At 38.0% G+C, this 17334-nt stretch overlaps 1 protein-coding gene across 17 annotated transcripts in view; it reads left to right on the plus strand.

The window, feature by feature from the left end:
• LOC102237700 (ankyrin-2) overlaps window positions 1-17334 on the plus strand; it is a 76607-nt gene that overhangs the window by 53967 nt on the left and 5306 nt on the right. For 15 of the 17 annotated variants that reach the window (XM_023333878.1, XM_023333890.1, XM_023333886.1 and 12 more), the window contains 9 exons: window positions 242-319; window positions 1976-2107; window positions 2603-2743; window positions 2822-3032; window positions 3816-3888; window positions 14271-15836; window positions 16285-16374; window positions 16746-16829; window positions 16984-17139. In XM_023333878.1, coding sequence (XP_023189646.1) covers window positions 242-319; window positions 1976-2107; window positions 2603-2743; window positions 2822-3032; window positions 3816-3888; window positions 14271-15836; window positions 16285-16374; window positions 16746-16829; window positions 16984-17139 — 2531 coding nt within the window. The remainder of the gene's footprint in view (window positions 1-241; window positions 320-1975; window positions 2108-2602; window positions 2744-2821; window positions 3033-3815; window positions 3889-14270; window positions 15837-16284; window positions 16375-16745; window positions 16830-16983; window positions 17140-17334) is intronic. The other 2 variants (XM_023333885.1, XM_023333889.1) reach the window with 2 other exon arrangements.

Genomic DNA, 17334 nt, shown 5'->3' on the forward strand with positions numbered 1-17334 from the left:
TCTGATTAGGTAGTAACTATGCATAAGCAAACCAAGTTTTGTGTTATCATCCATATAGACATCACATGTCCTCATTGACTTTACAGCCTATAGCATAGATTCCTCAGGAAATTACATTTTGTATTTATCCAGAATGATATTTTATGTAATGTGTTTATGCTGCATATACTGTTAAAAACAGTTGGTGTCTTCAATAGCTGGACATCCCCATTTATGTTTTGGCTATGATTGAATCTTTTAGCTGACTGGCAGGACGACACTGACCGGAAAGAAGAAACATTAGCAATCATTGCAGATCTTCTTGGCTTCAGCTGGACTGGTAAGCCATTCATTTTCTTCAGCTTACTGCTACAAAGAAACGTTGACAATGCATTGATAGCAAACACAATAGATTCTTTTAAAAAACATATTTATGGATTCAGTAACATAAATGGAGCAGGGCACATTAACCCTCTGCTTTATTAACTAAACATAACTAATACCAAATTAAGGCCCAGTCCCGTTTGACATCAGTACTGCTTTAATTCTTCATAGACATTTACAAAACACCAGAGTTTTTGGTCCATATTCCGTCATAGCATCATGTTGTTACTGCATATTTATTAACTATACAATTACCGTGATATTCTTGTTCCACCACATCACATACTCTATTGGATTGACAGCTAGTGATTGTGGGTCTATTGGATTACTGTACACTCAATGCCATGTTTAATAAACAGGCTTGAGAAGATTATAACTTTGTTAAATTGTGTATTATCCTACTGGGAGTAGCCATGTTGTAGATGAGTACATGATGGTTATAAGGAATGGAAAGGGTTTGCAACAGCATACTGTCCATTTGCACCAACGGACAAAAAGTTTGTCAAAAAAATATCTTCGCACCATTACATCATTACCAGCAGCCTGAGCCTTTGTTTTGTGTCTTTTTGTCCATGTTTTAGCTTTTCTTTCTGTTGTCTTGAACCAGTGTGCTCATTCTTCGTTAATGTTTGACATCAATAAAGCAAACCAGCTGTTTCTACAATGCACAGATCAATCGTCTGGCAACAACAACCATACCAACCAACCTTTAAAGCCCCTTAAATCCCCTTTCACAACCATTCTGATGCTCAGTTTGAACTTTCCCAAACAGCCTTCAACCTGTGTAGAGACTTAAATCCATTAGGTTGCTTCCATGTAATCTGTTGATTCATTATTAGTGTCAACATACAATTGAATATATGTACCTAATGAAGTGACCAGTGAGCCAAAAGTTGGAAAACAGATGTTTACGTACACTGTGGACTTTTCTTCACTAATATTAGGTCAAACTAAATGCTTCATGTTTTAAGTTAATTAGGTTTAGCTAAATTATTTCTATACTCTAAATACTAGTCATGAAAGACCAAAATGATTTTGGAGAAGAAGTTTACATTCACTAAAATATTATGCCTTTAAACAAATTGGAAAAGCCCAGATAAAAGTGGCTTCGTAAGCTTCTAATCCTTCTGCTATTTCACAGCATTTGAATTGATTGGAGGGATATCTGAGGATGTAAGGCAACATCTCAAACACACTGCTTTCTTCTAGGATATAAAGGAATATTAAAAGAAATCTTTCAGATTAACAGAGAAAGACCTATGGGCCTCCAGAATTCTGATTCATCTATGCATATAATTTGTAAATGGCTGAAGGTGCCGTTTCATCTGTAGTATGCAAGAAAAAAGAATATGAGAACACAGAATCGTCATAATTTAATTTTTTTCTAATTGTTCTGGCAATTAGTAACTACAAATAGAGAACATGAAATGTTTAATCTGATTTAATGGCAGTCAGTGAGTGAAAATGTTTGTTTTCATACAGTGTATTTCAATGTCTACTTTTAAAACAATGTCTTATCTATGTCCACATTACCAAACCAAAACTCATTGTATTTACTACAGGGATGGCTCTTTAACCTTTTTGTCTGTTTCTTTGTTTTTAATAACATCAGAGCTGGCAAGGGAACTGGAATTCAATGAGGATGATGTTCAGCAAGTAAGAACAGAGAATCCTAATTCCCTGCAAGAGCAGAGCCATGCCTTGTTGCAACGATGGGTTGAACGGGAAGGCAAACACGCTACGGGTATTTGCCTTTAAAAATTGTATTATATGTTTTAATTTGAACATTTCTAGTTGGGTTTTGTTTTTGCGCAGTTATTTTTACAAACTTTAGGCACTGCACATTTAAGACATCAGAAGCCAGATTTGGAAAGGTCTTGTAGCTTTACTGCTCAAAATGTTATTTTTTCTTCAGTTATTTTTTAAGTCAATCTTGCCATTATTAACTATGTGATGGCATAGTTAACAATGTTCCTTCTAATGTGAAAGAATATGTGGTTTCTTTGTCAATGAGAATGCTGTAAATAAAATTGCTAAACATTGTTAATGTGCACCAAACAACAAAAGCACTGCAAAGGCTTATTGGAGTTGGTCTATCATTATTATTTCCTGGCACCTAGTGAACACATACAGGAATGTTGTTTCTGTTGTATTACTGCTAGGAGATTGTCAAAAAAGGATTTCTTAATTCATTATCCACAATTCTTAATATTTTAACAAAATTTCTGTTTTTCTGCAGAGGGTAGCCTGATCAAAAGGCTAACGAAGATCAATCGCATGGACATAGTCCATCTTATTGAAACCCAGATGAACAAGTCAGTTCAAGAGCAAACATCAAGGACATATGCAGAGATAGAAAAGACTCTTGACCACAGTGAAGGTAACAGAACCTTTAAGTCATTTCAAACATCTATATGTGTGTTAACATGTACTCTAATCCAGGGTCTATGTTTTCCAGTCTCAGTAGCTCTATCTTCAGTGCAAGAGGATACAGACAGCCCAAGAATTGTGAGGAGGGTAGAGTCAGACCGCAGACCACCCCCAGCTGTGTCTGAAGAAGACCTCTCAGTTGCCTCCTTATTGGATATTCCTTCATGGGCAGAACCTGCAGGACAAACTCACTCAGAAAGCATGCACGGGGACTTATTGGAGGATCCCGAAATCCCACAGTAAATCAATAATTAGAATTATTATTGACTCAGCAAAATTGGTTGGAATTTAAATGTGAACTGTTTCTACAGACCTATAGTATATCATTTAAGAAATCCAGTCAGACCCAAATATACAATTATTCATAGAAATTCAGTGGAGTGGCCACATTGATGGGAGTACTGTAAAACACATTTTTGTTCAGGTACTAAACAATAGTTATTTATTGAAAATCTGAATATAAACGGTGTCATTAGTTAAAGGTAATATTTACTACTAGTGAAAAATACAGAAGGATCTTATTGCTATGATCATACATATTAGTTCACTAAACCTAGGTGGGTAATATACTATATATAAGTACAACTCAAAAAATTACCATCTGTTGATGGTGTTGACTAGGAAACATTTGCTTTGGACTTGTGTGTCACAGTATTCTGGATTCTGGAAAATAAATCTGTGACGGAGTGACAGGCTAATAGTGACAATGGATGATTTCTAAGCTCTGTTAGAACATGCTCAACTAACTAGCTGTTAGCATCTTAAAACTTTAGAATGCATAAGTTTGCAAGACAAACTTAAGCGTTGTCTTGCAAACAACACAAGGCAATGCATTAAATGTTTACATTAAATGTAAAGTTTTCCAACTTAGAATAATATTGTATTGTTATGATAAGCCTATTGTGGTCCATCCCCTCTCAAGATCTTAATTTTTCATTACATTCCCAGTTCTTATCTTTTAATGACGTTTGGATCTTGTAATCAAAACCATGTTGTTTTGGCCTATTCTTTTCTCCCAACAGTGAACTGAACCCTAATCTGTGGACCTCAGAGGATGTGATTACACAAGAATCCACTAGTCACTCAGATGAGCAAGTAAGTACACAAGTCAGTACAAAAGAAGCAACCTTGAAGAGCCAAGCATCTCAGGTGAAACATCATCAAGTTTCAAGTTGTAATGAAGGTGATTGCCTCAGATCTGGCCAAACCGGCCTCTCATTCAAAGGTGACTGTTGTCAAACTTCACTGTTGATGCAGCGTGTTTGTAAGGATATGGAAAGCAAGTCACCAGAAGTTATGAAGGCACCATTATCCATATCTATCAGAGACTTCAGTTTGAGCCTGTCTGAGTCAGACAAAGCCGAAAGTGACTTTACTGAGCTTTCTGATGAGTTCAACTGCACTCCCCTGCTTGGTAATACAGACGTGACTAGAACTAGCCTAAGAAGACTCTATGAACCAGTGTCACAAACCATGGTAACACAGTCAACTCTGGCTCAAGATGACACAGATGTAGCACAAAAAAGTAGGTCATCTCAGAAGGAACCTGATGATGTACTACGTAGTAATTACAAGATTCCACATTTTTCAAGTTTGGATTCAGACGTTAAAGCTGTCAAGTCATGCAAGAACAAAAATCCAAAAGACCAAGTACAAATGGAAGATATACCCTTCATTGATGAAGATGACATTAAGTCAAGTGAATCTGTTTTCAGTTCAGTGAAGAACAACATGGTGAAATCTGACAAAAAACTGGAAATTCAAACTATTATGCCATATAATCATCAAAAGAGTAATTGCATTCATTTGACATGTGACTCAACTGATAGATATACTAATTTATGTCCTTTTCCAGAATATAAAGATACTGACATTAAATCTAAAACATCCCACACTCCTGAGCTGAATATTACCCCTTCAGGTTTTTTCTCACACATTGAACCTGAAAATGATAGAATAACTGAGACTTCACAATCTGTTGTTTTAGATTTCTGCCCTTTCACTCCTAATTATTTGGTGTCCGAGGAACAGCATGACTTATTTTCACCGATTAATGAAGCAGACCCTTTCAAAGCTGATATGTGGATGACAAACACAAGTGTGTCCAGGCTGTCATCTCCTGAATCTGTCATGTCAGTTAGTGATTACAGAGCAATGTCACCTGATTCTCCACTAGGTACCAAATGGTTTTTACCTGCAGACTTTTTCAAAACATGGGAAGGTTGTCGAGAACTTTCTGCAATGTCTGACAAATGTAGCTCAACAGATATTAATCAGATTTACAATGAGAACACATTCCACACACAAACATCTGAAGATAAACAAAGGATTTGTCCAGAAGAGTTCACAGTGCCTGTGATTTCAGCTTCCTATTTTTCAGAGTCTTTTGAGTCATGGAATTCCTGTAGGCCACTGTCCTCAAACTCTCAAGCAGCTAAGCTTTGTGAAACTGTTTCAGATGTTTCACATAAGAGGGTAGAAAGAAAAACTCTGTCACCTGTGTCTTTAGAATTTGAAAGTGATGATACTTTAATACAGTTTAGATTACTTGATAGAAAAGAATTTTCACCAGAATTATTAACCTCTAATCAAGGAGCACAGACAGATTGTAGACCATTTTCACCAGAATCTCAATCCTCTCAGTGCAGCTTCTCATTTCTTGATCTCATGTTCTCTGAACCAACTCGCTCCCAACTGAGGAGCCAATACTGTGATTATTTCTTACATTATTCAGGAGAGAACCAAACATCCCCACCAACAATCAAAGGTTTTCATGCTATTATGCCCAGTGAGGAGGTGTATCCAGATATATTCTTGACAAAACAATTAGATAATTCAGATAGTCAAGCTCCAACAAACTGGACCATGTCAAATGGCAATCCTCCATCATATTTTCCATGTGTACAATACAGTGTTCAGAGATGTGTAAATATAAAATCCTCTAGAAGTGCTCCTATGCCATATCTTAATGATTGGACTGGAGATCAGATAGAAGAAGAGGAAAAACAAAGAGCACCTGAGGCTCATGACAACATAAGTGAAGAAGCGTTTTGTGAAAGTGAAAAGTTAAAAACCTCATATTTAAGAAATGAGAAAATAAAACTCCAAACACCAAAGAATAGAAAAGAATCTAACATGTATTTCTGGAATTCTGTTCTTGAGCCAGTACTTGGTCAAGAAGAAAATGATGTGGCAAATATATGGCAAACAGGAGGCATGGATGCGAATCTAGAGGGAGACTCTGCAGAAAAGAGAGCTAAAAAGAAAGACACAATAGCAGAAAAAACGAATAATTCTATTGAAGAAGCAGCAGTTCAAAAACAAATAAAAGTCTTTGAGCTGATAAGAAAACCAAAATATGTCTTACATTTTCAGAATACACCCGAAACACTATCTAAAAACAGATTATCATTACTTGAGAAAAATGAGGCTGAAGAAAGTGTTACCAATTATAATCCTACAAAAATGATTGAAGAGATTGAGAGCAAACTGCATTCAACACTCTCTTGTTCTCCAGATTTAGATTCCAAAGACTCAAATAAATTGGTACCTTTCCCTCAACACAATACAAATACCGCGCTTTTGACATATGGACAGTCCAAAATTTCAGGTGTAACAGTAGTTTCTTCTCCACTGCTCTATACGGAGAGACCTCTGACATATTCAGAAGTTGTTCGAGGTATTTCCTTTAAATCACAATCAGAACATTTGTCGGATCCCGGGGAGATGTATTCAGAAGATGTTTCATCTACTTTCCAATCAGAGGAGCTATCCAGCCCTCTAATTGAGGATGATTTGGTATTTGAGTTAAGTAGACATTCTCCTGAAACAGTGGGATCTTGCAGTGACTTTAGGCTGGTGTCTTCAGATTCACCTATTCCTGATTTCCGATATTCTTATGTTGAATGCAGTGGAGAGTTAACAGGACGCAGGTCATTTACGCCAGTATCTACATTGTCAGATTGGGAAGGCACTGAGTGGTTTCTGGAAAGTCTTTTTGAGGACAGCAGACGAGAGTCCCCTCAGTCAGTCATGTCAGACTTTGAACTGGATATGTTATTCAGCAGAACTTTGTCCCCAGACTCTTTGTCTTCTGATTTGGATTTTTCGCAGCTAAATGACTGGTTGGAAGATTTTACAGCATCCTCACCCGAATCTGTAGCAACTGGTGAATCTCAGACTTGTTCTCATGTTTTTACATTCCGTCATTCACATGGTCAGCATTGTAACTATTTCCTACAGTACACAGGAAATAGGCCAGTGTCACCTCTTTCTATACTTTCCGATGTAGAAGAGTCTCAGTTTTGTCTTCGTGACATGCTTGTTGACAACCGAACAGATTCACCAGATTCACTTCCTACACAGTCTAAACAATCAGGTGTAGATGTTTCTCCACTGCTCTCTACACTAAGACCTCTGACATATGCAGAAGTTGTTCGAGGTATTTCCTTTAAATCACAATCAGAACCGTTGTCGGATCTCGGGGAGTTGTATTCAGAAGATTTTTCATCTACCTTCCAAGCAGAGGAGCTATCCAGCCCTCTAATTGAGGATGATTTGGTATCTGAGTTAAGCAGATATTCTCCTGAATCAGTGGGATCTTGCAGTGACTTTAGACTGGCGTCTTCAGATTCGCCAATTCCTGATTTCCGATATTCTTATGTTGAGTGCAGTGGGGAGTTAACGGGACGCAGATCATTTACGCCAGTATCTACATTGTCAGGTTGGGAAGGCACTGAGTTATTTCTGGAAAGTCTTTTTGAGGACAGCAGACGAGAGTCCCCTCAGTCAGTCGTGTCAGACTTTGAACTGGATATATTATTTAGCAGAACTTTGTCCCCAGACTCTTTGTCTTCTGATTTGGATTTTTCGCAGCTAAATGACTGTTTGGAAGATTTTAGAGCATCCTCACCAGAATCTGTAGCAACTGGTGAATCTCAGACTTGTTCTCATGTTTTTACATTCCGTCATTCATATGGTCAGCATTGTAACTATTACCTACAGTACCCAGGAAATAGGCCACTGTCACCTCTTTCTATACTTTCTGACTTGGAAGGCTCTGAATTTTGTCTCTGTGACATGCTTGTTGACAACCGAACAGATTCACCAGATTCACTTCCTACACAGTCTAAACAATCAGGTGTAGTTGCTTCTCCACTGGTCTCTACAGTGAGACCTCTGACATATGCAGAAGTTGTTCGAGGTATTTCCTTTAAATCACAATCGGAACCTTTGTCTGATCTCGGGGAGTTGAATTCAGAAGATGATTCATCTACTTTCCAATCAGAGGAGCTATCCAGCCCTCTAATTGAGGACGATTTGGTATCTGAGTTAAGCAGACATTCTCCTGAATCAATGGGATCTTGCAATGACTTTAGACTGGTGTCTTCAGATTCGCCAATTCCTGATTTCCAATATTCTTATGTTGAATGCAGTGGGGAGTTAACGGGACCCAGGTCATTTACGCCAATATCTACATTGTCCGATTGGGAAGGCCCTGAGTTGTTTCTGGAAAGTTTTTTTGAGGACAGCAGACGAGAGTCCCCTCAGTCAGTTGGGTCAGACTTTGAACTGGATATGTTATTTAGCAGAACTTTGTCCCCAGACTCTTTGTCTTCTGATTTGGATTTTTCGCAGCTAAATGACTGGTTGGAAGATTTTACAGCATCCTCACCCGAATCTGTAGCAACTGGTGAATCTCAAACTTGTTCTCATGTTTTTACATTCCGTCATTCACATGGTCAGCATTGTAACTATTTCCTACAGTACACAGGAAATAGGCCAGTGTCACCTCTTTCTATACTTTCCGATGTAGAAGACTCTGAGTTTTGTCTCCGTGACATGCTTGTTGACAACCGAACAGATTCACCAGATTCACTTCCTACACAGTCTAAACAATCAGGTGTAGTTGTTTCTCCACTGCTCTCTACACTAAGACCTCTGACATATGCAGAAGTTGTTCGAGGTATTTCCTTTAAATCACAATCAGAACCGTTGTCGGATCTCGGGGAGTTGTATTCAGAAGATTTTTCATCTACCTTCCAAGCAGAGGAGCTATCCAGCCCTCTAATTGAGGATGATTTGGTATCTGAGTTAAGCAGATATTCTCCTGAATCAGTGGGATCTTGCAGTGACTTTAGACTGGTGTCTTCAGATTCGCCAATTCCTGATTTCCGATATTCTTATGTTGAGTGCAGTGGGGAGTTAACGGGACACAGATCATTTACGCCAGTATTTACATTGTCAGATTGGGAAGGCACTGAGTTATTTCTGGAAAGTCTTTTTGAGGACAGCAGACAAGAGTCCCCTCAGTCAGTCGTGTCAGACTTTGAACTGGATATGTTATTTAGCAGAACTTTGTCCCCAGACTCTTTGTCTTCTGATTTGGATTTTTCGCAGCTAAATGACTGGTTGGAAGATTTTACAGCATCCTCACCAGAATCTGTAGCAACTGGTGAATCTCAGACTTGTTCTCATGTTTTTACATTCCGTCATTCATATGGTCAGCATTGTAACTATTACCTACAGTACCCAGGAAATAGGCCACTGTCACCTCTTTCTATACTTTCCAACGTGGAAGACTCTGACTTTTGTCTTTATGACATGTTTGTTGACAACCGAAAATATTCACCAGATTCACTTCCTACACAGTTTAAAAACCCAGGTGGAGTTGCTTCTCCACTGCTCTCTACAGAGAGACCTCTGACATATGCAGAAGTTGTTCGAGGTATTTCCTTTAAATCACAATCGGAACCTTTGTCTGATCTCGGTGAGTTGGATTCAGAAGATGTTTCATCTGCTTTCCAATCAGAGGAGCTATCCAGCCCCCTAATTGAGGATGATTTGGTATCTGAGTTAAGCAGACTTTCTCCAGAATCAATGGGATCTTGCAATGACTTTAGGCTGGTGTCTTCAGATTCGCCAATTCCAGATTTCCGATATTCTTATGTTGAATGCAGTGGGGAGTTAACGGGACACAGGTCATGTACGCCAATATCTACATTGTCCGATTGGGAAGGCCCTGAGTTGTTTCTGGAAAGTCTTTTTGAGGACAGCAGACGAGAGTCCCCTCAGTCAGTTGGGTCAGATTTTGAACTGGATAAGTTATTCAGCAGAACTTTGTCCCCAGACTCTTTGTCTTCTGATTTGGATTTTTCGCACCTAAATGAGTGTTTGGAAGATTTTAGAGCATCCTCACCAGAATCTGTAGCAACTGGTGAATCTCAGACTTGTTCTCACGTTTTTACATTCCGTCAGTCACATGGTCAGCACTGTAACTATTTCCTACAGTACCCAGGAAATAGGCCACTGTCACCTCTTTCTATACTTTCTGACTTGGAAGGCTCTGAATTTTGTCTTCGTGACATGCTTGTTGACAACCAAACAGATTCACCAGATTCACTTCCTACACAGTCTAAACAATCAGGTGTAGTTGTTTCTCCACTGGTCTCTACAGTGAGACCTCTGACATATGCAGAAGTTGTTCGAGGTATTTCCTTTAAATCACAATCAGAACCCTTGTCGGATCTCGGGAAGTTGGATTCAGATGATGTTTCATCTACTTTCCAAGCACAAGAGCCATCCAGGCCTCTAATTGAGGACGATTTGGTATCTGAGTTATGCAGATATTCTCCTGAATCAATGGGGTCTTGCAGTGACATTAGGCCCATGTCTCCGGATTCGCCTATTCCTGACCTCAGAAATTCTTATGTTGAATGCAGTGTACAATTATCAGGGTGCCAATCATTTACATCAGAATCTACATTGTCCGATTGGGAAGGCACTGATTTGTGTCTGGAAAGTCCTTTTGGGGACAACAGACGAGAGTCCCCTCAGTCTGTTGGGTCAGACTTTGAACTGGATAACATTTGTAAAAGCAGGACAATATGTTCTGATTCATGCTCCCCATCACTGAGATATTCAGGCGTTTCTTTGACTTTTTCTTCATTCTTTAATTCTACCAAACCTCAGACATTTACAGTGGATTTTCATAACAACCAAATTGAGAAGCCAGGATACTCCTTTCCTTACCAACATCTATTGGTCAACAATGCCGCTTCCACCTCAACTTTTCAACCCTATGATAAGGATTTTACTTTTCAACAATCCCATTTAAAGAGCAACATTCTACTTATTTCAAAGTTACATGATCCTTTCTATAGTGGGCCATGCTCTCACTGTACCTTCATGCCTCCCAAGTCTCTGTAGTTTTTCTTTGTTTAACTAAATTAATGTAGTCCTTTTCATCTTCTGAAAAGATACATTGCCCCCAATAAATTGGTCCAAGTTTTTAAAATATGTTTTTCATGCCGTTTTGTTTGTGCCACCAATTTTAGTGTGTGCAGTTACCAATCTGTATGAGGAGGTATGCTGGTCAAAGCACCTATATCAATATGAATACACAATCATTTGAGCATTGTGGATTAAGTCACACACAAGCCCACTCAATAGTATTTTGCTGTGCTCTCAACTCTGACCACTTCATTTTTACCTGTTCTCGGCTAGCTGGCATGGTCCTGTCTCTGCTTTTTGACACTTCATACCTTTGCTCACATTTCAGAGGTTCTGTGAAAATACTGAGTTCGCTGGAATTAAGAGCAGTCAGTCACAACAAGCAAGTCAAAATACTGCAGCAAATTGAAGAAAATATAATAAAATAAACACTTGAATTTTGTAATCTAGGAATATTTAGTATAGTACTTCAAACTTTTTTTGTATATTAATGAAAACTTTTTAGATTTTACTGTAGATTTTTGGAAGAAGACCAATCTTTTTCTTCAGCTATTTTCATATTTTCAGACTTGATGAAAAACATCTACTTGTATTTTCAGATGTATTTTTCTCTAAAAGTTGACAGTAAAGGTATAAAATTTTTATCTTAGATATTATATATGTGTTTCTTAATTAAAGTACAAAGAGTTTTCAGGAGCTAGAAATAATGAACTCCTTAAAAAGACAAACATTTTTACATGTCACATAAGTGCTAAAAAAAACCTTTAAAATATTGCCTAAACTTCACCATACTTGTATGCTTAAGTAAATATTTCCAGCGTGCCAAATTCAAGTGTTTCTTTTACTTTGGGTATTTGGTATTTTGATTTTCTGATTGTTTTTTGTATTTTTCATTCCAGCAAATAGAGCATTTTCAAGGAATACTCTGATTGGATGTAAAAGACCACACTGGTGATGTGATTTATATACTTACACCTGAAGTTGTGAATGCATTCTCTGGGTCGAGCGCGAGCAAAGGGCATGCAAACTCGAGTTGTCAGAGGTTAGTGTGTGCCATAACGTTTGGTTGAGCTTGAATGAGCTTGTTTGAAAGTTAAAGGAGACACCTCAAATTACTGTTCATTTACAAAGATATATGCTTTCAGATCAGCCTCACTGTGTGCTTGGATTGGTCACTACATCCTCATGTTGGTGGCACAAAAATAACTCCATTTTGGTATGTTTAATCTTTTATCCTATAATTTTTAAGTCCCCAAATAAGGTCATCAAAGTTACTATGTCCATTTTTGAAAATTAAGAAACAAATCCTTCCCCAAATTTGATACATGCAGTCAGATGTTTATTCGGACAATGTGCAACTGGCTCCACCAGAGCTCTCACAGCATGGCACAGTTCATAAAAAGTTGTGTGTCATTTGAATGTGTTACCCAAAACGCAGCCACTCCCAAGTATATGGGGCTCATCACTCCAACATCTGAATAAGATGCCAACATCTCCTCTGATAGCTGATCGATGATGAGGACCATGGCTGAAATATGAACATAATCTCATGTTGCAATTTATGTTTGTCGCCGCCATCGTTTTCAATGATTTCTCGTGTGAACAAGTTTATTAAATTGCAAAAATAGTGAGAAATAGTAATACAGTGAGACAAAAGTCCTTTAAATTGGAAGTGAGACTAATATGAAGACTTATGTGAAAATAAACATGTGAAACATTTGCATATTTACTATTTTTTAATGTGTGGCAATTAATTATTCAACATTAACCTCATAATAACATAAACCAGAAAAATTGTAGGAATTCTGTGATGGAGAGAGTCATGTGATCATGATCATTTCTTGTGAGTTATACTAATAGTTACTTCTCATTGGTGGCAGCGACCACCAAGCCATGTAGTGACCATCAGTAGCAACATGCTGCAGGTGTGGGCTGTAACAGTAATGTTCGAACTACTTTTCAATGTGCTGTCAGAACTCTTATCTTGACACAAGTTATTTCACTGACATCACTTGTTAGTGGTTGCTTTAGCTTCAAGTTGAATCACATGCCATCTGTAAAAGCAAGAGTTTCCTCATGCTGGCTTTGATGTACATGGTCAAGCAAAAAAAGACTGAGTGAAAAGCCGTCCTTGTGTGGAGAGTGCCTGACTCTAGAGTGCTTATTAGGACAACCTCTCCCTCAAGATTTCTCCTCAAAGGAAATCCCATGTTCAAAGACAACAAAAAGATCCCTTGGTGTTGGTAAGAAAGCACAAGCACTTGTTTGTTCATGAGTGCAGTGTTGGTTTCAATTTTTTTTAATTTAGTGGCACTATAAAAAGTCATATTGCTGATGCTTCTTGGGCATTTAACAAGTAAAGGCTTTATTGTCTTAGTGTCGCATGTTTGCTTTTCAACCATCAAGATGATTCTTCAATGTAGCGAAACTAATCTAAATCCCTATGACCCCATAATAATTGAGAAGAGCTTCAGTTGTTTCATTCTAGTCTTTAACTGCAATAAAGGTGTTAAGTGGCAGCAGGTGAAAGCATGTGTTGAATGACATTAGCTTCTGACTGAAAAGTGTATGTTTACATTATATTTAAATTATTTATCCACACAGTATTATTTAGGCATACCTCTCCACTGACACAAATGATAACTGCCTAACTTTTTCTATCTGATCTCAGAAAGGATCTTTCATCAAGATTGCTTGTTAATTATTCTGGTTTTACATAATGCAATTTGGGTAAAATATGTTTGTGTGTTAGTGAAGGGGTATAAAGCTCTGCTGAAAAGGAGCTGTTTTTCTGTCTTTCAGATTAAGTATAAGAACCACAACAGACAATCATGATGCTATAAAAGCTGATCATTGTACATGTTTTGCTTCTCGGAAACAACTTCATATAAAACAGCCCTGCCACTGCTAGTCATTCTAATTTTAATATAAATTTATTTGTGCCCTTCTGTAATGTGGAAAACCATGGTATTATGCAACCGTTTATAGAGTCAGCTTAAACTTCTGTGTGACCATCTATCATACTAGAACAGATCTCTCCAATCTGACAGAAAAATGCTGTAAGAAAAGCTCAAAGGTATAATATTAATAGTCATGCATGTTGGGCTACAAATAAATTTTTAACATAGGCTTAACTCTTGCGCTTTCAGCTACAGAAAGCATTTTGGCTTGAGTGTTGATTCCCAAAGGCACTTCAAAATGTATTTATGCATCTTTTCCCCATTCCATTGTATTATTTCTTTCAGGTATCATCTTCAACTTTCAAGACAAATATTTCTCAAGCCCCAAAACACAACAATGTTGATATGGGACAAATTCAGGGCATGCAAACAGAGACACTTTTGTTGACACATGATTCAAACACAGGAGTAATAACATCCCACAATGAACCTGTGTTGGACGTAGTGAACACTGAATATGACATTACATCGACCAGCCAAAGTAGCTTTCCACAGGGAAAATATAATGAGTCAGACTCTGAGACTCTAGAATCACAAGAAAATTGTGATTCTGTACTTACCATCAAGTCCTTAAAATCTAGCCCAACATCACAGAAAAGTGGATCTCCTCAGCTTGATCAGATGTTTTCTGATTTGAAGGAAATGAAACTCAAGTTATCACCAGAAAAACTTGATTCACATGCATCAGAGTCCTCTGATAGCAGCCCCGAGGAGAAAGAAGCTTACATATATACAGAACTTTCACCTGAAGAGGAATACCCTACTGAAAAAATAGATAAAGTCAGTGTGTTTCCTGTTCCACAGCTTACAGAAGGTATTGCAAATGTAGGACAATGTCTTGATACAAAACATGCGTCAGAGTCTGACTCTGACATTCATCAAGAATCGAATTCATCACCAACTGAAGCTCCGTCAATCCCTGAAGTTCATCAAAGATTTGGTGAGGAAATTCAACAGCAAAGCTTTGGACACTTTCAGTCCTGCCAAAGTATTCAGAGTCTTACTGAAACATTTTCTTCATCGAGAGACACACTTGAGAAAAATCTGAATGACTTCAACAGGAAAAACCTTATGACAAACACCTATTCAAATTGCGAAGGACAGTTCCTACCTACACAATCTTTAGAGTCAACGGGCACAACAGAAGAAACCTCTGCTGAGACTAACCAAGATCAATGTTTAAGGGAGGGAACCTCGACTAAAACCATATCTACCCAGCCTGTGTCTGATTTTACTCCTGACATAGCTACATCTTCGAGACATTTCAGCTTTGATGAGCTGATACCTTACCCCTCTTCCAGGAGTGTAGAAAAACTTTCTGATGAGAATGGGTATGAATATTTTGCCCCTGAATCTCCTATATTCAAACTCAAAACTGAAACCTCCTCATCAGGTTCTGATGAGGAGTACACCAACCCACTAGAAGCTGCAGAGATCTCCTCTGCTTCAGGGACCTATGCCAGGACCCCTCTCAGAATTGCTGATGGAGCACAGTGCAGAAAGGACAGTCCAAACCTGGAATACTCTGACATGGAGTCCTTTTTTGACTGCAAACAAGTAGTGTCGGATTTGTCAGAGAATGAACTTGATGCACCTGAGACAACTGGTAGTGCAGGTCCAGCTCAGCATCAACTCGACACAGGGACACAGGAAAAGGCAAAGCAAAAAATGCTCCCGTCTTCTGGAAGTGAAGATTATGAAGATGCTCTTTTGGTTCATGAGTCGTACAATCAGGAACTTGAAGAGAGCAGAGAATCACTACATCACTCAGAGACATCAGATGAAGAATTCACTCTATGCAAAACTTCTCTACCTTCTGGAACTTACTATACTGATAAGTCTCCGCAAAGGGTAAGACGAGCGTAAAAAAGATCATCCAAGTTTTTTTTTTTTTTTTTTTTTTACCAGAGTTGAGTAATAATGTTCATTAAATTAGCCTCATGAAGAAATGACTGCTAACCCTCTGGCTGGAAAATTTTAATCTACATTTCGCTATGAACCACATTTATTTTATTTCCAATTTAACAAACCCTAACTCAGCATGTGTCACTGCAGTTTTACTTAGCAATGTCACCTGGTGATGAATTGTTCTTTCAAAATTTCAAGCATGACATTTTTCCAAATGTTTTTTTTTGTTGTTTTTTTTTGTTCGAGTGCTGTTATATCTTCCAGTGTAACATCCAACACACTGGAAAGTGCATTATTCCACTCCACTCCCAGCTTGCTTTGCTACAAACAAAATCTTTATATAGGGGGACTAAATGAATTGATTCTGAACAGATTTGTATTGCTTGGTCAGGAGGTCTCTGCAGAATTTGGTTCAATATCAGAAAGTTCAGATGAGGAGTTTCTGACCACCAGAATAATACGAAGGAGAATTTTAATCAAGGTATCCTATTAGGCATGGCTGATGATGCGCTGATTTAGCATGGAAACCTTGACTTTACTGTGTTTCTCTTCCAAATAAAACGAATGAACATGTGTGTTTCAGGACTTTAACTCCCACTTTGTTTGCACAGATGGCTGAAGGTCTTGGAGGTGTTTTATTCTGCTGTGAGCACGTCTTTGCCGATTTCTTTTGACAGAATAACCCTTAATGTTTTGTTGCTGTTTCCCTAATTTCCCAAACTTTTCTTATGAATCTGAAATGCAAGTACTATGTTTCTGCCCTATGTGTTGCCAAGTGCGGTGATAAACATACAAACTCATTCTGAACCAAACTGTCCTTTCTGATTGACAATTGTTTTGTTTCTCAAACAGGTTGATGAAGTAGCTCACCTCCCTACTCAGTCCGTGACTGAAGAAAAGTACCGAGATGAAAATGGGCATTTAGTTGTCAAAAGGGTAAAGCTGTTTTTCATTTGCTCTAATTTCTGTTGCTTTCTTTTATTTAACCTTTTAATCCACTACAGGGTTTTGTACAGCTGTTTCAGTGTGTAGTGTTGATTAGATGTCATCATGTTGCCTTTTTTGATATGCAAACAATTTTCTCACTCAGGTTACACGAAAAGTAATCCGCAAGTGTGCTTCTGTGGATGGTGAAGAGATACCGTCAGAAGGAGCTTCTCAGGACTCTTTGACTGTAGCAGACGAAGATGGTTATTCCAGGATGGGAAAGCGGACCGTACTAAAAAGTGTTGGAGACCACACAGAGGTGCATGTACTCTCAATATCTATAAATTACCCTTAAAAAATTATTTTTCCATTTTTAGATTTCTTGTTTATTTGATTTGTTTTCACATTTAAATTTTCCTGAACTTAAACTAACTTTGCCCCATGAAAGAGGGTAGTTGCTTGTTCAAATGAGGAACAGTTTATTTTGGCTAGCTTTTTGTCTTCAATAAATGAA

The sequence above is a fragment of the Xiphophorus maculatus genome, chromosome 5, assembly GCF_002775205.1.
Source record: "Xiphophorus maculatus strain JP 163 A chromosome 5, X_maculatus-5.0-male, whole genome shotgun sequence".
Classification (NCBI taxonomy): domain Eukaryota; kingdom Metazoa; phylum Chordata; class Actinopteri; order Cyprinodontiformes; family Poeciliidae; genus Xiphophorus; species Xiphophorus maculatus.